The 26,549-nt window shown below is 36.8% G+C and overlaps 2 protein-coding genes and 1 long non-coding RNA gene across 7 annotated transcripts in view; 1 reads left to right on the top strand and 2 right to left on the bottom strand.

Annotated features, from left to right (window-relative positions):
* Positions 1-26,549, bottom strand: part of IA-2 (tyrosine phosphatase IA-2) — a 251,237-nt gene that overhangs the window by 3,676 nt on the left and 221,012 nt on the right. The gene's annotated exons all lie outside the window — the stretch shown is intronic.
* On the top strand, positions 78-5,020 carry LOC136776740 (uncharacterized). Of its 4 annotated transcripts, none has more exons than XM_066732551.1 (9): positions 78-602; positions 684-869; positions 1,463-1,801; positions 1,896-1,964; positions 2,750-2,947; positions 3,029-3,380; positions 3,470-3,670; positions 3,749-4,834; positions 4,899-5,020. In XM_066732551.1, exons 5-8 carry the CDS (start codon positions 2,847-2,849, stop codon positions 4,130-4,132), a joined length of 1,038 nt encoding a protein of 345 aa, XP_066588648.1. In that variant the 5' UTR covers positions 78-602; positions 684-869; positions 1,463-1,801; positions 1,896-1,964; positions 2,750-2,846; the 3' UTR covers positions 4,133-4,834; positions 4,899-5,020. The 4 variants fall into 4 exon arrangements, with proteins under 4 accessions (XP_066588648.1, XP_066588649.1, XP_066588645.1 ...); XM_066732552.1 differs by having other exon boundaries at positions 78-616; XM_066732548.1 differs by having other exon boundaries at positions 221-258; positions 324-869.
* LOC136776741 (uncharacterized) lies at positions 4,859-6,614 on the bottom strand. 2 transcript variants are annotated; one of them, XR_010823131.1, is made up of 3 exons: positions 6,226-6,497; positions 5,294-5,632; positions 4,859-5,015 (listed from the first exon to the last, which is right to left on the bottom strand). It is a non-coding gene; the product is annotated as an uncharacterized lncRNA (long non-coding RNA). The 2 variants fall into 2 exon arrangements; XR_010823132.1 differs by lacking the exon at positions 4,859-5,015 and having other exon boundaries at positions 5,062-5,632; positions 6,226-6,411; positions 6,493-6,614.

The following is a 26,549-nucleotide window of genomic DNA, read 5'->3' as shown; positions in this document are numbered from 1 at the left end:
CTCTGGCGCACCCAAGTATTAAAGTTTTGAAGTATAATTAACTCAGAGGAAAGTGGAATGGAATATTTTGTTAAATATTGATATTATTAAAGGCTTGACAGGTTATTGCCATAAGATGGACGGAAGAAATACTGAAAATTGAATTAATAATTGAGCGAATGTTTATCAGATACGTATATGTAGTTTGGTTATTGAATTTAATAAAAGTGTATACATTGTGGAATATATTTCTTTGTTAAAAATATGTTATTGTTACAGGTTAACACGCAGGATTACAACTTTATTGAAGTGTGGAAATTTTAGTAAAACAAATAATGTTACAGGATTGGAAATAAAATAAAATAACGTTGAAATTATACGAATACATAATGATAAGCAGTTGACACAGAACAGTGAATAAAACAATGTATTAAAATGGATGAACTTTCAATGTACATTGATATCTGCTTTCTGATTATTAGATACAGAGTATATATACTTGTTTACGTTATGCTGTGGTAGCTTTACAAGGCTTCATAAAAATGATATTGCATTACAATCTCCATGGGAGGCAAGCTTAAATGTCATAGCTTGTTTCATTACAACATACAGAAAAGACGCAGGTATATGAATAAAGGTATATAATATAAACAAATTATTTCTATTCCACGCTCATGATTATTTTTTAATTTATTACACTCAAGGCAGCTTAGAAAATTAATAAAAAAAGGAAGGACCATTAGATCAATGCTTAAATATAATTATGACATTTTAAGCAGATTATGATAAAGATGATTAAGGTTAAAATGTGAGTGAAAGAAAATCATTCTATCAAAAAACTAATAAAGATGGAAAACATGCAGGCTCTATGACTTATACAAGATGTTAATGTAAGTACATTTCTTACCTATTTCTTATTTATCATCACATTAACATTAGGGTAAATCTAACTGTATAAAACTTGGTAAATGCGAAGATTATACAATTTGGGGTAAATAAGCGTACAGGGTAAACTTATGTATGAGTGCGCAGCATCTAAAAGTAAGCAAACTCTAAATATATTTTAACGTACAAAATTGTTTGAGTAATTTTAATGAAAACTATTTAACCATTAAAATAGTCACTAAGTCCAAAAATTAAGCTTACTTGCTCTTAGATATTGTGCACTCATACATCAGTTTATCCTATATGTATTTGATTATCAGAAGTTGTAAATTATTCACATCCATCAAGCCTTAAGGTCCAAGGCAAACCCTTTCGTTAAAGTTAACCACTGAATTACAGCAGTATATTTCATGGAAAGAGAACTATATTACTTCAAATAAACTTTAACTTTAAACGCAGAGTTTGTCCTCTACCTTATTGAAATATGTTTGATGTTCTAACTTTAATTTAGAGTATCTTTTTAATACCTACAACTAGCTAATCTTTTCCCATTTACTCTGCGCATTGGTGATTACATCATTTGTTAATATTATTCCAGGTAACGAAGGACTGTTAAATTATTCAAAGAGAAGTACGAACAGCAATATTCATGAATCATTGTTACAAATGACATTATGGATGTTCAAAAGAAACCAACTAATAATAAGAGTAAAGCTTTAAATTGACTTCTCCAGCCCATGAGCATCCAAACAAATGTATTGCAAGTTAACTAAAAAACATTAGTCAAGCAGAGAAATGTTCAATAGAAATTTTTGTGCATAATTTTGCTTATTGACTTATTTTGAACTTTACACATTGTTTTCTCTGTGGTCTTTTTACATAACTTGCTACTTCTCATAAAAGAAAATTGTAATTTCTATCTACATTAAAATTATAAGTGAGTTGCAATTTCTTTCTTTATATATATATATAATGCAGAATTTAATTAGTAAGTTATATTTATATTATTTATATTATGTGTGCTTTTTCAGAGACTATGAACGAGTTATTTGTTTGATAATGCTAAATATGCATACAATATTTAAAGAGGAATTTTGATTGTGAGTAATTTATTATTTTTTTGCTAATAATATCGGTTTTTTTTATTTTTTGTTAGGTGAAGCTTTTTGCATTTATACACCTTGGCGCCGAGGTAGTTCTATGTAAAAGATTTTATGGTTGGTTAAATTGGCTGCGTTTCAAAACTTTAGCGCTATGGTAGCGCTAGGTAAAATACGTGTCAGGATTGGTCAAATTGATTCAACTGACCAATCATGATATAGCGCTACCTTAGCGCTTAAAATTTGAAACGCAACCATTAATTGAATTTGACTAATCGTGACTTAACGCCACCTTAGCACTAAGTTGTTACAGCATAGCCATTGTAATAAATGATAGATACAGTTCATTCAAGCATTTTGAAGTTTTTCCATTATATACCCATTTAACTTTCATGAATTTTTATTTATTTATTAAATATATCTCTTAGAATAAAAGGTGCACAAATTTTTCTAACAAGTCATTATTAATTTTTTGAAAATTGTCAAACCTGTCAGAACCGGGTTTTTTTTAATACTGGCGAGCTACATATCGAAGGGAATCGTTTACGTTTTTACTAGATAGTGTCTACAGTGTTTAGCATAATTTGAAAGTTTAATAAAATGCAGACTGCCAAGAAAAATTTGTCAGTATTATATCCTGATGGATATATTTATTACGTGAATAAAAATTATAATAATATGAAAGGCGAAAGAATCACGTACATATATACTATACATATATAAATTGATATTATATTTAGATGGCTGCCTGTAGTTTCTCTATTTATAAGTTTTGAATTTTTTAGTTATTTAAAGTGTAAATATCCCGGTTGCGAAGGCTCCGCAAAATTGAAAAATGATACAGATTTTATTAGCGGATCAATTCATAATCACGAAAAAGAGATGCAATATGAGAAAACTGTGAATTTTCGAAATTGTATTTTTAATACTGTCTCATCAACTCCATCAACATCAAAAGAGGCATATGACTTTGCAGCAAACAGGTATAATAACTAACGACATTAATTAGACTGTAAATCTAATACAAATCCATAATATAAATATATTTCTTAATTACAATGTAGGCATCCAGAAGCAGCTGTAAATAACTCTTTTGAAATTATGAAAAATACCATTAATTCATGGAAGAGAAATGATAATCCTCCTCCAGTAAAACAAATTGAAGGCTGTAATATAATTTTATCTACTGAAAAGTGGAAAAATATGTTAACATTTCCTGTAGGGGAAGAGAGCCATACAATCAAAACTTTAGAATATAAAGAAGGAGAGTGTGTCTCAGTAGTTTTTTACGATGAAATATTAATAAAAGCTTTTAGTAAGTGTACAACTATAAGCGTAGACGGGACTTTTAGGTGTGTTCCAAAAATTGGACAAGCCAAACAAATGATTACTCTAATGGGTAAAGTTAATGATAAGGTAATAATAATTGCAAATTAACTTTAACATTTTGAAATGTTTGTATACATATTTTTCAATATGTAATATATACGGCTTTTTTATTTTAGTTTTTTCCATTTATTTGGGTCCTAACAAATTCTAAAACGCAAAAAAATTATGAAAATGTTTTTTACTTAATAAGAGAAAAACTGTTAGGCAGTTTTGTACCTATTTTATGCATTAGTGATTTTGAAAAGGCAATGCAAAATTCTATTAAAACGGTATTTCCTGAAATTAATTTGCAAGGATGTTATTTTCATTACACATATGTAAGTTATATGCATTTTTCGTATTTGAACAAGCATGAAAATATATAATAATTAATTTCATTTGTATTACTTGTATAGGATCTTAGAAAATACTTTCAAAAATGCGGAATATTTGAACAAATAAAAGCTGCACATCTTGCTTTAAGTAGTAAAATAATAGTAGCAAAACGAAAATTGTATAATTTACCATTACTGCCGCCTCAGCATATACAAAGAGGATTTTACTTAATAAAAAATGGGATAGAACAGGATCCAGTGCTAAAACAGATTTTAGCAAAATTTTTAATTTACTTTGAAAGGCAGTGGGTTAAGAAAACAAACGCTAATACGTTAAGCGTTTTTCAAGCTCCAGATAGGACCAATAATTCTCAGGAGCGTTATCACAGAATGCTAAATAAACTAATACGTAAACGACCACGGTTCCCTAAGTTTTGTTGTAATTATAATTTAATATTTATATAATCTCTAAAAGATTATATTCTTATCTTTAACTTATCATTATTACTAATTACATATATATAATACTCTTCTTTCAGAATTAATTAATATACCCTAGTAGCCATAAATAATATATAGGCATGACAATTTCTAAAAGAATGCAGATTAATTTCTGTTTCTGCATATGCTATCACTTTTGGCATGTACATTTTTAAACTAATAAACTGCATAAATCACTTATATTTGCAACAACACAATATATATATATATATATATCTGTTGTGCACAAAATTTCTACAGCTAGTTTATTGTGTACATACATATATATCCTAAATATATTGTTAAGCATATGTATGTAGGAAAAGAAGATCCAGTATCTGATTCCCGAAATTAACTTGCCAGTATTGTTCATAGCTATTAGGGCATATGAAACATAATTATTGAAGTATTTTCTTGTTTTTCAACATTTTTTCTTAGCTAAACTAATAGAAGTCATAAAATCTACAAATTTAGAATTGAAACAATTAGAAAATGGTAAAAAAATAAGATGTTCAATAATAAAACAAAAGTCATTAAGGTATAACAGGTGGTTGCAAATTGCATGGAATAAATTTCGTACAACTAATTATAAAGATTATGATAACATTATAAACCAATTCTTAATTTTAAGTGTATATAAAAATGAAGATACAATAAAAAGTATTAAAAAACATTTACAACAAAAAGGTAATTATATAATGTATGCAAATATTACAAAAAAAAATAACATTCTAATCAATTCCTGTTACAGATTATAATTTGCAATATATTTCCTCCACTAATATTATAAAACAAGGACCAATAGATAAGTCAGTAATATTAAAATTGAATAGGTAATTTCATGGCCAAATAATTTGCTTCCATTTATCTAAAATATCCACATTATTAATATATATTTAAATACATTAAAAAAATTATAATACTCAACCTTTATAAAACACTAACTTAATATATGTATTGTACACGTTTTGATTATTTTTAAAAATATATTTTCTATACACTCCTTATTCTTTAAATTCGAGTAATTAATCCTTATATGATGTATTCATTATTTTAAAGTATATAACAGTGTAATAACGCCATAAATCACCGAAAAATTTTTAAATTCTGCAATATATATATATAAAGAAAGAAATTGCAACTCACTTATAATTTTAATGTAGATAGAAATTACAATTTTCTTTTATGAGAAGTAGCAAGTTATGTAAAAAGACCACAGAGAAAACAATGTGTAAAGTTCAAAATAAGTCAATAAGCAAAATTATGCACAAAAATTTCTATTGAACATTTCTCTGCTTGACTAATGTTTTTTAGTTAACTTGCAATACATTTGTTTGGATGCTCATGGGCTGGAGAAGTCAATTTAAAGCTTTACTCTTATTATTAGTTGGTTTCTTTTGAACATCCATAATGTCATTTGTAACAATGATTCATGAATATTGCTGTTCGTACTTCTCTTTGAATAATTTAACAGTCCTTCGTTACCTGGAATAATATTAACAAATGATGTAATCACCAATGCGCAGAGTAAATGGGAAAAGATTAGCTAGTTGTAGGTATTAAAAAGATACTCTAAATTAAAGTTAGAACATCAAACATATTTCAATAAGGTAGAGGACAAACTCTGCGTTTAAAGTTAAAGTTTATTTGAAGTAATATAGTTCTCTTTCCATGAAATATACTGCTGTAATTCAGTGGTTAACTTTAACGAAAGGGTTTGCCTTGGACCTTAAGGCTTGATGGATGTGAATAATTTACAACTTCTGATAATCAAATACATATAGGATAAACTGATGTATGAGTGCACAATATCTAAGAGCAAGTAAGCTTAATCTTTGGACTTAGTGACTATTTTAATGGTTAAATAGTTTTCATTAAAATTACTCAAACAATTTTGTACGTTAAAATATATTTAGAGTTTGCTTACTTTTAGATGCTGCGCACTCATACATAAGTTTACCCTGTACGCTTATTTACCCCAAATTGTATAATCTTCGCATTTACCAAGTTTTATACAGTTAGATTTACCCTAATGTTAATGTGATGATAAATAAGAAATAGGTAAGAAATGTACTTACATTAACATCTTGTATAAGTCATAGAGCCTGCATGTTTTCCATCTTTATTAGTTTTTTGATAGAATGATTTTCTTTCACTCACATTTTAACCTTAATCATCTTTATCATAATCTGCTTAAAATGTCATAATTATATTTAAGCATTGATCTAATGGTCCTTCCTTTTTTTATTAATTTTCTAAGCTGCCTTGAGTGTAATAAATTAAAAAATAATCATGAGCGTGGAATAGAAATAATTTGTTTATATTATATACCTTTATTCATATACCTGCGTCTTTTCTGTACACTGTTCAAAACTGAATCATGTACAGGTATAGTTTCTGCTTCCCTATACTATCTTGTAGCAAAAATGCTTCTCGCAAAATTGATTCATGTCCATCTCAACTCCTCTATACTATCTTATAGCAAAAATTTAAAGACAACAGCAGACGAAACGCGACATCGACAAATATGAAGATGACGTTTTGGACGTAGTAAAAGTATTATCCAGAAAGCATATTATTTATGTTGGAAACGTAGGGATGTTGAAAAATGGAATGGAAAATAATGCAAATATGGTGCATATATATAATATTATTTATCAAGTATAAAAAGGAAGAGATCGGATGTAATTTTCAGCCTATAAAGAGGAAAAAGCATTAGATAAGTATCGGGAGCAGTAAATCAAAAGAAAGATTAAAGAATATTTTGCTTTGTTAAATTAGTCTTTCTTCTGACTTGCTGCTCCCGATACTTATCTGATGCTTTTTCCTCTTTATAGGCTGAAAATTGCATCCGACCTCTTCCCTTTTATACTTGATAAATAATATTATACATATTTGCATTATTTTCCATTCCATTTTTCGACATCCCTACATTTCCAACATAAATAATATGCTTTTTGGATAATACTTTTACTACGTCCAAAACGTCATCTTCATATTTGTCGATGTCGCGTTTCGTCTGCTGTTGTCTTTAAATTTTTGCTATAAGATAGTATAGAGGAGTTGAGAATGTTGAGATGGACATGAATCAATTTTGCGAGAAGCATTTTTGCTACAAGATAGTATAGGGAAGCAGAAACTATACCTGTACATGATTCAGTTTTGAACAGTGTATGTTGTAATAAAACAAGCTATGACATTTAAGCTTGCCTCCCATGGAGATTGTAATGCAATATCATTTTTATGAAGCCTTGTAAAGCTACCACAGCATAACGTAAACAAGTATATATACTCTGTATCTAATAATCAGAAAGCAGATATCAATGTACATTGAAAGTTCATCCATTTTAATACATTGTTTTATTCACTGTTCTGTGTCAACTGCTTATCATTATGTATTCGTATAATTTCAACGTTATTTTATTTTATTTCCAATCCTGTAACATTATTTGTTTTACTAAAATTTCCACACTTCAATAAAGTTGTAATCCTGCGTGTTAACCTGTAACAATAACATATTTTTAACAAAGAAATATATTCCACAATGTATACACTTTTATTAAATTCAATAACCAAACTACATATACGTATCTGATAAACATTCGCTCAATTATTAATTCAATTTTCAGTATTTCTTCCGTCCATCTTATGGCAATAACCTGTCAAGCCTTTAATAATATCAATATTTAACAAAATATTCCATTCCACTTTCCTCTGAGTTAATTATACTTCAAAACTTTAATACTTGGGTGCGCCAGAGTCGAGGACGGGAGTTTATGTATCACGTCATATTCACACTTTTTCTAGATGACCATGCCTAATCTTCGTTTTGGCCTAGTAATTTTTCGGGCAAAATACATTATACCACTGGTACACTCCGGGAAATAAATTCTGTCCAACTTATAACCAAATGTTTTAAAAGGCCGTACTTCAATAGCGGTCAACTTTTCCACATCACGCTGGTTACCTGGTCTAGTGCAGAGTCCCGAGCAATAAACCGAGAACAATCGAAGAACCCTATAATATACCTGATACTCTAATCACTAACCCAAAATTACAATTTTTATATTTTTAATCAAACAGGTTTGAAATTATTATGAATACATTGCTTGTATTTTTAACATGAAAATGAATCCAAAAATGACGTTATTCGGACTATTATTTCTTTATTAGTTATATCTTACATCTCCCATTTTATTAAAACCTGTTAAAAATCAAATTTATTTTATTCCAATATGTCTATAAATAATCCAAATAAGCATCGATTAACCCGTAGCAGAATCATACTAAAAAAATTGAAATTTTTAATTTTATGAGATGATTCACCTTTTTCTTTTTAAAGATAGTATTTTAAAATATTTACATTTATTTGTCAATTATATCTTAAACTAAAATTTATATTTGTTAATTTTGTAATAATATGTTTATGTCCTTTCCAATATTTTGGAGATTTATTTTAACTTAACGCATAACGAAGATATATAGTAATATTGAATTTTTATTAGAATTTATAGATAATAAAGTAGCAGCTTCAAGGTATAACTAAAAGAAATAATTGTTCGATTAATGTCGTATTTGGACTCATTTTCATGTTAAAAAGACAAGCAATGTATTCGTAATAATTTCAAATATGTTTGATTAAAAATACAAAAATAGTAATTTTAGATTAGTGATTAGAGTATCAGGTATATTAGGGTTCTTCGATTGTTCCCAGTTTATTGCTCGGGACCCTCAGGACTCGGTGCTAGACCAGGTAACCAGCGGGATGTGGAAAAGTGTTGACCGCTATTGAAGTACGACCTATTAAAACATTTGGTTATAAGTTGGACAGAATATATTTCCCGGAGTGTACCAGTGTTTTGACAGGTCGACATATTCACAAAGTTATGTAGAGAGACACACGCATTGTACTAAAATTTTGGAACAAATGGGCCCCTACCGATTATAGCACCCGGAATGATGAAATCCAAGAACCCTGATTGGTCAATATCGTATAATGCCAACTTAAAATAGGCCATTACCAATAGTTTGATACAAAAAATGAGACCCATCCGCTATTTTGGTGTAAAAGTGTTTACACACTTTTCGTGAATAGAAGCAGAAGGAAATGAATGAGCTGTCAAAAGTAGTGATCAGATTAATTTGTGATAAGTGTAACTTTGGCAAATAAAAGTGATGATTGTAATAAAAAAAGGAGATAGGGAAGAACTTGGTTTTCATAAAATTTGTTATTTAATGTATTAACCATGACTGACTCAATGAGTTCAGTCAAAGCCTTACATTACAGCGTTTCCATCTTCTTTAATAATCAAGTGTATTTTTGTGACAAGAAACTCAAACTTCTTGTTATACCAGTGGACACAATGACCTATCAGATGTTATGCATTTCCATCAAAGAAAAACATATTTAAGTTCTCATTGAGTCAGTCATGGTTAATACATTAAATAACAAATTTTATGAAAACCAAGTTCTTCCCAATCTCCTCTTTTTAATACAATCATCACTTTTATTTGCCAAAGTTACACTTAGCACATATTAATCGGAATCACTACTTTTGACAGCTCATTCATTTCCTTCTGCTTCTATTTACGAAAAGTGTGTAAATACTTTTACACCAAAATGGCGGATGGGTCTTATTTTTTGTATCAAACTATTGGTAATGGTCTATTTTAAGTTGGCACTATATGATATTGACCAATCAGGGTTCTTGGATTTCATTATTCCGGGAGCTATAATCAACTAACACCAATCTCCTATGTCCCGCCGTTAGAGAATCACCCTGTATAGCTAAGATGGCCGAAGCTAAGCGATGTTAATCTAAGGAGGCTGCACACGCATACGCACAACAATAATGGTGTGTGTGCGCCTATCAAAGTGCTTCTCATTCGCGTCCGACAGATGGCATTAGTGGTTTTATGGAATTCTCGAAGTTTACGATCATCCGCGCCGCCTACCGACAAGGATTACTTTAGGACCCTGCCATGCCATGGGCTATCTCCCGTCAGTGAAGCCAGACTGGGTCTAAAATGCTCTCCCACTCTGCCTCCATAGGCTCATTAACACGTAAAGCTACTGAAGCATCCGTGAGAGCACCCCACTTCTGCCTCTTCGAACGTTGCACGCATACCATCACTGCAGTACGTGCATGTTTCGGTGTTCTTCGTATAGCTCCGGTATATTTCGAATACGAAAGAGAGCGGTATACTTTTCTCGGACCTCTCTTTCTCGCGCTCCTTCTTCACTCGTTTAGCCAACGAGCTTAAACGAGAGAAGCCGAGCTAGCCGAAGGAAATTAAGAAATGTCTTTTTCGCGGTGAGCTATGATAAAAGCTGAATACGCTAAATGTGAATGTATTAAGATAAAATATTTATAAGCAGCCGTTAACTTATTAGATTTTATAATAAATAAAGAAATACGATGATATTACGTAACATTGGTCAGTTGTCTTAAGACTTATATGTTACGTATTATTGTTAAAAATATTTTATTTTCTTTATTTATTATTTAATCTAGTAGGTTAATGGTAATAAAAAAAAGCATGATGAAAAAAAAAATTTAAAAAGTTTCATGAGTCTTCAGGAATCGAACCCGAGCCCGCGTAAGGAGCAAGCAAGCGCCTTACCATCTGCGCTATGGAACGTATTTGTTAACTGTGAAGCTTAGTAGCCTGATAGAGAAATGGAAGCTTTCTCTATGAAATTCAATTTACAGAATAAAATATCAATTATAATCGTATATATATTTATTTCGTATGTCTTTTCCTAATGAAACAAAATATTTCTTTTGCATATTTCTAATCATTAATAACTTTAACAACTGTAGCTTCAAAAAGCGACTCCAACATTACGAAGAATATTTTTGATGGCTGTGGAATTAAAAATAAGTAACCCAAGATTTGTATTTGGGATCTCTGTTGTACTTACTCAATTTGTAAGTTTTATATTCTGATAGCCTTTTAATACAGTATATATGCTATATAAATACTTTGTTTTGCTACATCGTTTCATCTCTGTCAGTCATGCGCGTTTACTTGTCAAGAACGATGAATCATTTTTCTATATATGAGCTATTTCAAAATAAATTGATTGCAATAGAAATAATAAATTAAATCCCAAATACAAATCTTGGGTTACTTAATTTTAATTCCACAGCCATCAAAAATATTCTTCGTAATGTTGGAGTCGCTTTTTGAAGCTACAGTTGTTAAAGTTATTAATGATTAGAAATATGCATGTGCGAAACAATGTCCCAAGTTGGCTCCGAACCAGTGGTCAGAAGGGAAGGTCTTATTGTAGAATAAAATATTCAAAGCCAAAGATAAGAGGTAAAAGGAGTTTTTATTTAAATAAATAAAATGTACAAAAATTTTACAATATATTTACAAAAGAACCGCTAGACTAAAATGATCGACTTCCTCGGGAATTTGTTGTCGTCAAATTCTAGGGAATTTCGGTAACCGAAGATTCCCAAGAACCCCAGAGACTAGAATTCCCCAGAAAGGAGCGCGGACTTATAAACTCCCGGACTGGACAATTTTCCCTAGGGTATTCCCTAGTAAAATCCCCAGCCATGGGAGGGAGCGGAGTTGGAGAAGTGGTTTTAGGGAAGGGGAAGTCCCCTTACCCTTCAGCCTCCTTCTCCAAGAGCTACGGTGGCTCCGAGCCACCCCAACCCCTAAGGTGATTCTACCCCTCCCAATACCCGACTCTGTCGAGAGCCCTGAAGTTTAGGGTCGGAACACTGGGTCCGAGGTAGTCCTAGGAGGCAGTGTGGAGGGGAAGGAGAGGGTTAACTTCTCCCGGGAAGTCCCCGGAGAAATCTCCCTTAGGAGGGAGGATATTGCCGCAGAGGGGTAGTCCCCTCTTGGTAGGCGGTGGATGGTTGGGTGATGCTTACCAAAGTAGTCGACCCTTGGAGTTCGCCGGTGGAGGCGCTCGTTTGATGATGCCGTGAAGGCGTCCAAAAAATGCCGTTGAGGCGAGTTGCCAAGAAGGCGCAAAAAACTGCTGCTGTTGAGCTGGTTTAGCCGTCGAGCAAGGCTGAGGTGCGATGGGTCCTTATCAAGGACCCATCTATATAATTACGCGACACTAATCTTGCCAGCGAGAGAGCTGCTGCGGGCGCTGGCCACCTAATGGCCAAGCGCGCAAGTAGTGTCGCTTCGCGGCCGCGACGCGCCAGGGCCAGAAGACGCGCAAGCGCGCCGCGGAGAGAGGGACAGATAGAGCGGCTAGACGCTGTCGGTCTATCCGTCTATTGTGAGCGCAATAGAGATGGGAGATATAACAGAGAAATGCGGAATCTACTTCGCAACATTTTCTGCTCCTCCCAATCTCGAACAAACTCCCCCCGTTGACGCGATAGCGTCAAGACAAGGAAGAAGAAAGTTAACTCAGTTTAAAACAAATTTATTTACAAAAAAAAAAAAAAATAAAATAAATAAAAGATATAAAACAGAACAGGACGACCTGAAGAGTCCCAGGATGCCCGAGAGAGGAGGTGGTAACCTGAAGAGTCCCAGGAAACCAGGAAAAGAAAATAGACAACCTGAAGAGTCCCAGGAAGTCAAGAAGGAGAAAGTTAAGCAACCTGAAGAGTCCCAGGAAGCTTGAGAAGGAGAGATGACAACCTGAAGAGTCCCAGGATGCCGTAAGGCAGGGTAAAGATAGACCCTGATGCGATCCGAAAGCAAGGGCTAAGAAGGGAGTTTACACAGTTGCGAGAGACTCCGTTGAATCTCTTTTTTCGCGGTTTTAAGTATAGCTACGCGAGCTACCCCATCTACACCAGGGACTAGTTTGAGAATCCGCCCCAAGGTCCACATGCGCGGGGGGTTGTTGGGTACTTTGATCAGAACCAGATCTCCTTCACCAAATTCCGAGTTAGTGTTCTGCCATTTTGGCCTATTCTGCAAAGTGTGTAGGTATTCGGAAGACCACTTCTTCCAGAATGTCTCGGTGATTCTAGTCACGGTTTGCCAACGGTTTATTGACGATTCGCGTAAATCCAATGTGGAAAATTCCGGTGGAGAATTTAACGCCCGACCTGACAAGAAATGCCCCGGAGTGAGTACGTCCAACGACTCAGGATCATCATGTAACCGCGAAATAGGCCGTGAGTTGAGGCAGGCCTCAATCTTGGTCACCAGTGTGGTCATTTCTTCGAAATTTGGCACGAAGGCTCCGAGGGAGCGCTTTAGGTGGTGCTTCATACTTTTTACCGCACTCTCCCAAAGACCGCCCCAGTGAGGAGTGGCGATTGGAATGAATTTCCATTCGATTTCGCCGAAAGAATCGGTTTTCCGAGCGCGGGCGGCTTCTACAGCGCATTGGTAGGCGCGTTTGAGTTCTGCGTCCGCTCCTTGAAAGTTGAGGCCGTTGTCTGAGTACATGACGGCGGGTTTTCCACGACGAGAGATAAAACGAGACAGCGCGGCGAGGAAGGCCTCGGTATCCAGTCGAGAGACGAGTTCCAAGTGAACAGCACGGGTAGATAGACATACGAACACGGCCACGTAGCATTTTATGGCTTTTCATTACGACCGTGATGTAATTTCACCGAAAAGGGCCCGGCATAGTCTACTCCGGTGTGTTCAAAAGTGAAACTGCGAGAAACCCGAGCGGCAGGAAGTGAACCCATGAGTTGGTTACCGAGTTTAGCGCGTTCGCGAACACACGTGATGCATTTATGAACACATGATTTTACTAGATTTCGCGCATTCACGACCCAAAACCTTGTTGCAACGTGGACAAGGTTAATTGGAGTCCCCCGTGAAGTGTCTCTAGGTGGGTTTGCCTAATGAGTATGGCAGTTAAGTGACAATCCGGTAAAATAATGGGGTGTTTCATTTGTTCAGAAATTTCGGCGTTCCGAAGCCGCCCCCCTATTCTTAAGATTCCTTGTGAATCAATGACCGGATGTAAGGAAAGAAGCTTGGACCGCGACGGTATACGTAACCCATGATTCAAGGCTGAGATTTCGCTCGCGAAGTGTGTTCGTTGAACAACCTTTACCAAGGCTTCAATCGAACTGCGAATTTCCGATGCAGACAGGAGGGAGTCCTCCCATTGGCCGGTTTTCCTGGTCCGCTGGACAAATCGAAGAACATAGGCCATAACTCGGACCAGTTTAGACCAAGACGAAAACTTATCAAAAAACCAACACTCAGTTGTGTCTAGTTGAGCGGTTAACGCTACCTTCCGACTTTCTTTCTCGGTTTCAAAGACCTGAACAGGTTTTGCGGTGTGCTCACGGAGAAAAGCAGGCCCATGCCACCAAAGTGAGTCCTCTGATAACTGTTGAACACTGGTTCCTCTTGAGCACAAGTCTGCAGGATTCAACTTAGTGGGTACATAATGCCAGCTGGCTTCCGGTAAATGCGTTTGAACGTACGAAACGCGATTGGCCATAAACGTCTTCCAATGGACGGGTTGCTTTGCTATCCAAGCTAACGCGACCTGTGAATCCGAGTAACACCGAATCGCATCACAACTCCCGACCAAGCTTGTCTTGACGTGAACAAACAACTTGACTAGAAGTGCGGCTGCAACCAACTCCAACCGAGGTATTGAAGTGGTCTTAATCGGCGCGACCTTTGTTTTGGACATTACTAAATGCACCGAAAAATGACCGTTCTCATCCGTGAGACGCTCGTAAGCGACTGCACCGTAGGCCAGCTCTGAGGCGTCGCAGAATCCGATTAATTCGCGTTTTCTAGTAGTAAGGGATTGTCCAGTCCACCGTGGAATACTCAAAGCCTGTAAGTCGCAGAGCTGCTCATAGCACTTGAGCCACTTGGACTGAACAGGCTCAGGAATCTCTTCATCCCAAGAGAGTTTGAGTAACCAGGTGGATTGCATTAACTGCTTTAAAGTGATGACTATAGGAGAGATCCATCCCAAGGGATCAAAGATCTTAGCATTCTCTGATAAGAGGATGCGTTTGGTTAGTACACCAATAGACGAAGGAGAAACACGGAAGTGAAAGCTATCATCCCCGTGATCCCAATATATACTCAAGACTTTACTTGACCCAGCAGGATCCTCAAAGAAAGAGTGTGGCTCGGTAGGTTCAAGCGGGGAAGTCCCCGGCTGATTGAATGCCCATTTGCTCAAGGAGAAGACCCCTTTCGCTAGTAGAGCGATGAGTTGTTCCCTGACCGAACTGAGTTGTTTTAAGTCATGAGCCCCGAAAAGTAAATCATCTACGTATGTAGAATTTAACAAAACATCCTGCGCGAGAGGGAAGTCAGCCCCGTCCGTGGAAGCTAATTCGCGCAAAACTCGCGAGGATAAGAAAGGTGCCGGTCCCGTACCGTAGGTCACCGTGTTGAGTTCGAAAGCCTGAAGCTCACCGGAATCAGTCTTCCATAAAATGTTCTGATACTTGCGGTCCTAAAAACGCACAAGAATCTGTCGGAACATTTTAACAATGTCCGTCACGCCAACATATCGAAAGGCACGCCAATTCATTAGGATCCGCGTGATGTCCTGCTGGAGCTTGGGTCCAATGAATAACGTGTCGTTAAGCGATACGCCAGTAGAGGTTTTGGAAGATGCGTTGAATACAACGCGAATCTTTGTTTTCTGGTTCTCGGTCTTAAAAACTGCATGATGAGGCAGAAAGACGCGAAAATCAGAGTTCAAAGGAACAGGAGACATATGTCCTAACAATTGATACTCCTGTAAGAATTGAGAATAACTTTCAGCTAGTTCTGGAGAGGTTTCCAATCGCCGAAGTATTCGTGTTAAGGTTTTCTCTGCTACCCGAGAGGAAGAACCTAAGCTGTGCTTCTCGATGTCGGATCGAAAAGGTAAAGCAACGACAAAACGACCTGAAGAGGTGCGTGATACCGTATTCACAAAATGTTGTTCACAGAGGGAGTCCTCTGTGGACATGAGTTTGACTTCCGGGACTTCTTCCAGTTCCCAGAAGTCGCGAAGAGTTTTTTCTACCTCAAAGCAATGATGCACCGTGACACTATGAGAGCGACCAGTCTTGGGTACGACTCCCGAAACGATCCACCCGAAAATAGTCCGCTGAGCAAGCAACGTATGATCAGGAGAATGCATGTACGGGCCTTCCATCAATGCTGCAAGATAGTCTGCATCAATGAGCACATCAATTGGAGCCCTGGTTGAAGCGAAGTTAACAGCCAGATTAATTTCGCTAAGTGCTGGAAAGGACGACGGAGAATAAGTCGGAGGCATATACTGAGTAATCCTGGGTAAGATCAATGCAGTTACGTCCAACGAGACACCGTGTCGTGATAGAGAATGAAGCGTAATCTGTACCTCTGCTCGAACGTTTTGAGCCGAATTCAGAGAGACGCCATGAATGGTCGCGTTGACACGTTTTCGTGATACCCGTAGCTGCTGAGCTAGATTTTCCGAAATAAAGGAAGTTTCGGAGCCCGTGTCAACTAAACCGCGGACTATAATACGAGAACCGTCATGAGCGTCGATTCTGGCAGAGAAAGTGGCCAATAGAACTGATCGAGTGTCGGAAACACTGAGATGTGTTGTAGTATTCGAGCTAGAGGGTTCTGGTTCGGAAGAGGAATTGACCGCGGGGGTAGTCCCCCGTGCCTTGCTCCCCCCGGTGCCAGATTTGTCAAAATGTAATAAAGTATGATGCATTTTACTACATTTCCTGCATCGTGACGAAGAAGAGCAATTGGAGCAACTATGCCCGGGCCTCAGACAGTTGATGCAAAGATTCTGTGAAAATGCGAACTTTCAACAGGCCTGAGGGGTCAATGCAAGGTAGTCCTTGCACTGATACAAGAGATGGTTACTACCACAGTGAGCGCAACCGGTACTATTCACGCTAGTAGCATGTGACTTCAAGGATCTCCCCGATTCCCTTTTGGAAGTCTTAGGTTTGTTACATAATGATTGCAAGGAGTTAATATGACGCGTTAGAAACTCAGAGAATTGAATGAACGAGGGATAATCCTTGCTGCTTCCCAGATACATTTCCCAGGCTAAACGAAGGGTGTCATCCAGTTTGTTCTTCAGGGAATGAACAATTATGGGATCCCATTGATCGACGCCGTATCCCATAGTTTTAAGGGCGTTGAGAGCAACCGTAACTGAGTCCCTAACTTCTTTCAGAACCTTAAAATTGTCACCCCGAAGCGTGGGTACTTGCGAGATTTGATCTAAGAACATATCCGTGATCATCCGTTTGTCAGTGTACCGAGCTACCAGAGTGTCCCATGCTATCTCATAGTTCTCGGAAGTGATCGCTAAAGATTTAATGACCGTAGCTGCTTCTCCTTGCAAACAGGATTTTAGATAATGGAACTTGTCCCGACCGGAGACATACACTTTGTCGTGAACAATAGAACGGAACGTCTCATAAAAGTTGTTCCATTCTAAATAATCCCCGGAAAACTTCGGTAAATCAATAACTGGAAGCCTAATGTGGTTTATTTCGCCTGAAGGAGCAGTGTGACCTGATGACGACATTACCTGATTGGAACGAAGTTCATCTAGATGACCTAGGATGAATTCTTCCACGTCACTATGGGCATCAAGGGCCGCTTGATACCAACTATCGGTTACGTACTCCATTTTAGCTAATTCGGCCGATTTAGTGTGAGTAGTGATCTTAACGTGAGTTTTATGCAACTCGTTAAGCCACTTCTCTAAGGCTGCTAGCCTATCCTCCAAGAAGGGAAGGGTGAAATTGTGCACTCCACGCTTCTTGATGTAAACGACCAACCGAACGAATTCATCCCGAATCATGGGCACGTAATTGATTGCTTCTAATAATTCCCCTGAGCTAGCCATTTTGAAACTCTATTCCAGAACAAACCACAATCCAAAACACAGTCCGGAATACCCACTCAGGAACACTGATGCACTTCGAACGTTTTTTGCCGGAAATCCGGCTCGAAGGACCAAAATTTTGTGCGAAACAATGTCCCAAGTTGGCTCCGAACCTGTGGTTAGAAGGGAAGGTCTTATTCTAGAATAAAATATTCAAAGCCAAAGATAAGAGGTAAAAGGAGTTTTTATTTAAATAAATAAAATGTACAAAAATTTTACCATATATTTACAAAAGAACCGCTAGACTAAAATGATCGACTTCCTAGGGAATTTGTTGTCGTCAAATTCTAGGGAGTTTCGGTAACCGAAGATTCCCAAGAACCCCAGAGACTAGAATTCCCCAGAAAGGAGCGCGGACTTATAAACTCCCGGACTGGACAATTTTCCCTAGGGTATTCCCTAGTAAAATCCCCAGCCACGGGAGGGAGCGGAGTTGGAGAAGTGGTTTTAGGGAAGGGGAAGTCCCCTTACCCTTCAGCCTCCTTCTCCAAGAGCTATGGTGGCTCCGAGCCACCCCAACCCCTAAGGTGATTCTACCCCTCCCAATACCCGACTCTGTCGAGAGCCCTGGAGTTTAGGGTCGGAACACTGGGTCCGAGGTAGTCCTCGGAGGCAGTGTGGAGGGGAAGGAGAGGGTTAACTTCTCCCGGGAAGTCCCCGGAGAAATCTCCCTTAGGAGGGAGGATATTGCCGCAGAGGGGTAGTCCCCTCTTGGTAGGCGGTGGATGGTTGGGTGATGCTTACCAAAGTAGTCGACCCTTGGAGTTCGCCGGTGGAGGCGCTCGTTTGATGATGCCGTGAAGGCGTCCAAAAAATGCCGTTGAGGCGAGTTGCCAAGAAGGCGCAAAAAACTGCTGCTGTTGAGCTGGTTTAGCTGTCGAGCAAGGCTGAGGTGCGATGGGTCCTTATCAAGGACCCATCTATATAATTACGCGACACTAATCTTGCCAGCGAGAGAGCTGCTGCGGGCGCTGGCCACCTAGTGGCCAAGCGCGCAAGTAGTGTCGCTTCGCGGCCGCGACGCGCCAGGGCGAGAAGACGCGCAAGCGCGCCGCGGAGAGAGGGACAGATAGAGCGGCTAGACGCTGTCGGTCTATCCGTCTATTGTGAGCGCAATAGAGATGGGAGATATAACAGAGAAATGCGGAATCTACTTCGCAACATTTTCTGCTCCTCCCAATCTCGAACAATGCAAAAGAAATATTTAATTTCATTACGAAAAGACATACGAAATAAATATATATACGATTATAATTGATATTTTATTTTGTAAATTGAATTTCATAGAGAAAGCTTCCATTTCTCTATCAGGCTACTAAGCTTCACAGTTAACAAATACGTTCCGTAGCGCAGATGGTAAGGCGCTTGCTTGCTCCTTACGCGGGCTCGGGTTCGATTCCCGAAGACTCATGCAAACTTTTTTAATTTTTTTTTTCATCATGCTTTTTTTTATTACCATTAACCTACTAGATTAAATAATAAATTAAGAAAATAAAATATTTTTAACAATAATACGTAACATATAAGTCTTAAGACAATTGACCAATGTTACGTAATATCATCGCATTTCCTTATTTATTATAAAATCTAATAAGTTAACGGCTGCTTATAAATATTTTATCTTAATACATTCACATTTAGCGTATTTAGCTTTTATCATAGCTCAACGCGAAAAAGACATTTCTTAATTTCCTTCGGCTAGCTCGGCTTCTCTCGTTTAAGCTCGTTGGCTAAACGAGTGAAGAAGGAGCGCGAGAAAGAGAGGTCCGAGAAAAGTATACCGCTCTCTTTCGTACTCGAAATTGTAAGGTTATTCCCGTCAGTGTGAGGGGCCACTCACACTACGGGTTTTCCCATTACCTTCGCCCGTCCTTTTCTATCGGTATCAGGGCGCCAGTTGGTCAGTTGGGTGGCCAACCACCCTACTTTATCAATTGGGTCCTTCGACCCCATTCAAGGTTGCCAAGTGTAGTACTTTCGGTACTACCGTAGTACCCAAAAGCGACATATCCTATAGCGTAGTACTATTTTGGGTACTACGCTATAGTCGCTGCTGATACTACTGGTCGGCGGAAATACGTCAGAGAGTAGAGACTGTAGAGGGGCTGCAATATAGACAATATGTCAAAATACATAATGCATGGTCCGTGAGCCAAGACAAATGTTAGTATTATTGTATCGTAGTACATACATGCCACAAGTTATAAAGTAATATAAAGAAATAATGAGTAAGTGACAGTTTTAATCTTACTGACAGCTGATATACTGATGGTATAAGTGAATAAATAAAGTGAAGAAATTTGTAAAATGTACATAAAAATAATTTTTAAAAGTATATAAAGGACTTAACATTTTAGATAAGTATAACAATAAATTTTATAATATAAAATGTAAGATATAAATATTTTGTGGTACTTTGTGGGATTTTATTTCAGATTAAATTATAGTAATGTGTTTACTATGTCACTACTGAGGATGGAGCTATGTGGATTGAACATTAAAATGAAAGGAATAGATTCATCATATTATGGTTACTGTGTCATCGCTGAGGATCAAACTGTGTTAATTGAGATGAATATTAAAATAAACAAGTCAACACATTGGGTAAATACGATACAAATAAAGAAGCTGACAGATTACATTTGTAATTTCAAATGTAAGATTTTATATAGTACTTTTTGGGATTTTGTTTCAGATTAAATTATTGTAAAGTGTTTACTATGTCAATGCTGAGAATGGAGCTATGTGGATTGAACATTAAAATAAAAGGAATAGATTCACCATAATGTTGTTTCTGTGTCATCGCTGATGAGGATCAAACTGTGTTAATTGAGACAGACATTAAAATAAATGAATCAGCAACTTGGGTAAATACAATAATAAATAAAGAAAATGACAGAATAGATATATAATATAAAATGTAAGATGTTTTATAGTACTTTGTGGGATTTTGTTTCAGATTAAATTATAGTAATGTACGTGTGTTTACTGTATCACTGCTGAGGATGAAGCTATGTGGATCGAACATTAAAAAAAAAGAATAGATTCACCATAATGTGGCTACTGTGTCATCGCTGAGGATCAAACTGTGATAATTGAGATGAATATTAAAATAAAGAAGCTGACAGATTAGATATATAATATAACATGTAAGATATTTTACAGTACTTTGTGGGATTTTATTTAAAGTTAATATATGTAAAATAAAATTTTTGTTTTCTTTTTACAATTGTATCTATATTAATTACTATATGTTGCAATCTCTTAAAATTAAGCCTCTGCTTTTATTAGCAAACTAATAGTTCCACACGGCAGTGATGCCAGAATCAAGCTTTTAGCAACAAAAATGAAGATAAGCGCTAGCCAGCAGCAGTATAGAAAATTTAAAGGGAAGCGGTACAAACACAACTATGCCTGGAGAGCATAGGTGTGATTTGAACTTCAGGCAACATTGGCTTTAGAAGAAGAGCGACTACCGCTAACCGTGACATTTTTACGTGTCATCCGTGTGAAGTGGTGCTGCGTTTACCTAAAAACTCAAAGCAAATAAAAATGCTTTTCCTAAATTGATTTTTAATTTTGATAAAATGGTCAAATGTAGCCATTAATTAATTAGATTTGGTAATAAATACAGAAAATGCGTTTTATTATAACAAATGAGTTGAGGTAAAATAAACTCAATGTTTTTATATTAATCTGTTAACAAATGCAATTATTTATTTATTATTGAGTCCAATAAATTAATGGTTATTAAAAAAAAAATTCCTTGTAAAAAAAAAAAAAAATGAAAAAATTTTAAACTTCACTAAGACTCGAAAACGAGCCCACCGCATGATAAACGGCTACCTTACCACCTGCGCTACAGCGCTCACTTGATGTACAAAGAGCAAAACAGCCTTTTAAAGACTGACTACAATTCTTTCACTAACTCGTCATAAACGATCAAGAATTAGCTGCAATAATAAATACATTTATCTCCACAGCATTATTGCACTAAATTTATTATGTTTTTAATTTGAAGCATACATTTTACATGAAGATACGATACTTTAAGGGTGTTCATGCAATACTCTAAATACAAAACTATTCATATGCTCGTTTATCATAGTTATTCGACTACATATAACAAATATTATAATATTACTTAATTTATGATAGTTGAGCATATGAATAGTTTTGTATACAGAGTACTGAATGGTTACCCTTAAATTATCATATCTTCATGCAAAATGTATGCTTCAAATTAAAAACAATAAATTTAGTACAATAATGCTATGTAGATAAATGTATTTATTATTACAGCTAATTCTTGATCATTTATGACGAATTAATAAAAGAATTGTAGTCACTCTTTAAAAAGGCTGTTTTGCTCTTGGTAAATCATGTGAGCCCTGTAGCGCTGGCGGTAAGGTTGCCGTTTCTTATGCGGTGGGCTCGGGTTCGAATCTTGGTGAAGTTTAAAATTTTTTCATTCTTTTTTTCATTACAAAGAATTTTTTGTTAATAACCATTAACTTATTGGACTCAATAATAAATAAAAAATGCATTTGTTAACAAATTAATATAAAAACATTGAGTTTATTTTAGCTCAACTCATTTGTTATAATAAAACGCATTTTTTGTATTTATTACCAAATCTAATTAATTAATGGCTACATTTGACCATTTTATCAAAATTAAAAATCAATTTAGGAAAAGTATTTTTATTTTATTTATTCACTTATACCATAAGTACATCAGCTGTCAGATAGATCAAAGCTGTCACTACTCCTTATTTCTTTATTACACTTTATTTTTCCGTATACTAACATTTGTCTTCGTTCACGCCGTTCACGGTGACAGGCTGTGAATATAATATATATAATTTTTGATATATTACGTTCTGTATTTAAGATGGCTACTGACGTATTTCCGCTGGCAATATACTTTGTGCAGTCTGCATTCCTTATATCAAAATTCACTTACTATAGAGCGTAGTACTATTCAAGATGGCGGACTTGGCAACCTTGACCCCATTCTCTATGCGTCTTATACAGCCCTGCGGCCATGCGCATGGACGGTAGCGGTAGTCAGGGTCGCTCAGTATGCTAGGTCGTGGAGAGAGGGGAGGGTTCCTTACGGAAGTCCGAGCCTCACAGACCTACCTGCTGAGGGACATACATTCATCCCTCACCACCCACAAGGTGGTGGTGAGGAGTGCGGGAACATGCGGTATCATTTGCCAAGCATAGAGCTTGCCAGGAGCGGACCACCACGGAGGCAATGTTCGCGGCCCGTCCAGCCATAGCGCAAGCCTATGGAATTACGGAGGGCACCGGGATACATTCCAACGGGCTAACTACGCCCCTGCACAACCCACTATGCATTGGCCGGTATTCAGTCGTGACGTACGTGCAGGCTGGCCTATAGCACACGCCTCACGTACGCGAACGGACCCCTGGCTGTCTGAGTGCCGCGTCACGCGCTTACCAGCACGCACGGACACATCAGCACAGTCCAGTGGTCGCGTTCCGACTGCCTGCTCTGGCAGTCTGCGCACGACATTCGCGCAGCCTGCTTGACGCGCGTAACCAGCATTCAAGCCAGACTCGATGTTCTATCTCCCCTCCTTGTGGGGACTTATAGACACTGTCATTCCTTTAGGACTCCCCGAGGCCGTTTCTCCTTATCTCAGGTTGCCTGGGTTGTTTGGCATGGCCCTGCCTTACTTCTCAGGACAACCTGGACATCGTTTACTGGAGCGCCGGTCTTTTCATCCGGGCCTCTGCCTGTCAACGGGGTCTATCCTTGACGTTAGCTATAATCCACTCGTGAGCCTATCTCACGAGTCGGTAACGTAGGGATTAATAATATCCACTGTTCGGTAGCTTTTATACTTTTTATTCGGTATCTCGCATACGTAACGGGGAACTTCGTTACAAAATATAGCGGAGCTATACGAAGGACACCGAAACATGCACGTACTGCAGTGATGGTATGCGTGCAACGTTCGAAGAGGCAGAAGTGGGGTGCTCTCACGGATGCTTCAGTAGCTCTACGTGTTAGTGAGCCTATGGAGGCAGAGTGGGGAAGCATTTTAGACCCAGTCTGGTTTCACTGTCTCCCGTTTCATCTCCGGTACAACATCACTGTTGCTGTGTTACTACAGATTTTCATTGATTTGAATTTAGCGTTTTTGGGCCATAATGCCTTTCGGTCATATGGTATGCTACCGAAAATCTATTGAATATCTGGTGGTAAAGTAGATTACCAAGTGATAAAATGACCAAATGATATTATTTTCGCCAAAAAACACTAACTTCACGTTGGTCAAAAGCCGGTATTACAGATTATTGATTAAATGGTCGGAATGTCTAAAATTGAGGGGCTGGCAACGTTGCAGTGCATTTGGTTATGTGTGTGAATATCCATGAGTTCTTTTAATTCAGAAATTTGAGCTTTAGGCTGCTAACCTTACCTACTCTGTACCCTGTTACAATCTTCGTAAATTTTATCTAATCATGCCAATAAAGTAGCAGATAAATGGAAGGCAAGCAGGATAGCAGATATCATTACCCTTGCATAGATGGAAAGCAATTTTTCTCAGGTGATAGAATAGTTACAGAACATGAATATGAGAATGAGTGATTTGCAGCTGATTTGGTAGTCTTACTTTATAATTGTGGTAAGCTTAATATTCAGGATAAAAATTGAATTAACGTTAGCAAATAACTTTATAAATCCCTTCTAGTAGAGTATGGCACTACGTTAATGAGCCATCACTCATTATAGCAGCGTGATGCTACTTACCTGATGCATTGTGAAAAACAAGGCAAAGTATGATTAGAAATTATTTTGCAATCACTGCCAATGGGATGTGAATCTACGTTTTTCTAACGGCGGCATATAGGAGATTCGTGTTAGTTGACTATATTGCTCAGGATGATGGTATCTGAGAGCGCTGATTGGTCAATATCATGTAGTGCCAACATGAAATGGTCCGTTACCAATAGATGAATAAGAAAAATGAGACCCATCCGCCATTTTGGAGTGGAGAAATGTTTGCATGCCAGTTGTAGCAGAAAGAGGTGTGAAATGGAAAAGTGTCAAATAGTGAGGTTACTAAAGTAAAAATGGAAAATAATGAATGGAAAGTTCGAGTATTCTTACTTTCCATTCATTATTTTCCATTTTTACTTTAGTAACCTCACTATTTGACACTTTTCCATTTCACACCTCTTTCTGCTACAACTGGCATGTAAACACTTCTCCACTCCAAAATGGCGGATGGGTCTCATTTTTCTTATTCATCTATTGGTAACGGACCATTTCATGTTGGCACTACATGATATTGACCAATCAGCGCTCTCAGATACCATCATCCTGAGCAATATAGTCAACTAACACGAAACTCCTATATGCCGCCGTTAGAAAAACGTAGATTCACATCCCATTGGCAGTGATTGCAAAATAATTTCTAATCATACTTTGCCTTGTTTTTCACAATGCATCAGGTAAGTAGCATCACGCTGCTATAATGAGTGATGGCTCATTAACGTAGTGCCATACTCTACTAGAAGGGATTTGTAAAGTTATTTGCTAACGTTAATTCAATTTTTATCCTGAATATTAAGCTTACCACAATTATAAAGTAAGACTACCAAATCAGCTGTAAATCACTCATTCTCATATTCATGTTCTGTAACTATTCTATCACCTGAGGAAAATTGCTTTCCATCTATGCAAGGGTAATGATATCTGCTATCCTGCTTGCCTTCCATTTATCTGCTACTTTATTGGCATGATTAGATAAAATTTACGAAGATTGTAACAGGGTACAGAGTAGGTAAGGTTAGCAGCCTAAAGCTCAAATTTCTGAATTAAAAGAACTCATGGATATTCACACACATAACCAAATGCACTGCAACGTTGCCAGCCCCTCAATTTTAGACATTCCGACCATTTAATCAATAATCTGTAATACCGGTTTTTGACCAACGTGAAGTTAGTGTTTTATGGCGAAAATATCATTTGGTCATTATGGACGTTTACGTTCGTGATCCGATCCATATCACGATCCAACCGAGCCGCAGGAATGCAATGTCGAAAAAAAAAATTACTAGATGTATCAGAGGCTTCCGCGAGAGCTCGATCCGATCCGATCAGGAGATTCAGAGGGTTGGTGATCAGACTGATCAGACAGATTTGGTTACCGTATTGGGGTATTACTGACGTACCAACAGCGAAAGGCATTGACGTAATTGAAGTGACAATAACTATTACCCAAAATAATTTTAATTTAAAAATATATAAAAAAGATAAGCTGATATTATAGAAAGCAATTATATTTAAAATGACATAAGCTTAAAGCATATTTTTGAAAATTCTTTGATATGGATATTGTACAATGTGATAGAATTAATATTGATTTTTTTCTTTAGATTTATGAGATAGAATAATGAATAGAAGTTGACAATAGCATAGGTATATTAATGACATAGAATAAATAATATCTGAAAATATTTGTTTTTTTAATTACTATTTATATGTAACACATATCAGATTGATGTAAAAGTGTAGATTCTA

The sequence above is a fragment of the Prorops nasuta genome, unplaced genomic scaffold (genome assembly GCF_024137725.1).
Source record: "Prorops nasuta isolate Cenicafe-Biocafe unplaced genomic scaffold, Cenicafe_Pnas_1.2 PNAS00010, whole genome shotgun sequence".
Lineage (NCBI taxonomy): Eukaryota > Metazoa > Arthropoda > Insecta > Hymenoptera > Bethylidae > Prorops > Prorops nasuta.
The sequence above is the reverse complement of the archived record's forward strand: the minus strand, read 5'-3'. Positions and strand labels throughout refer to the sequence as shown.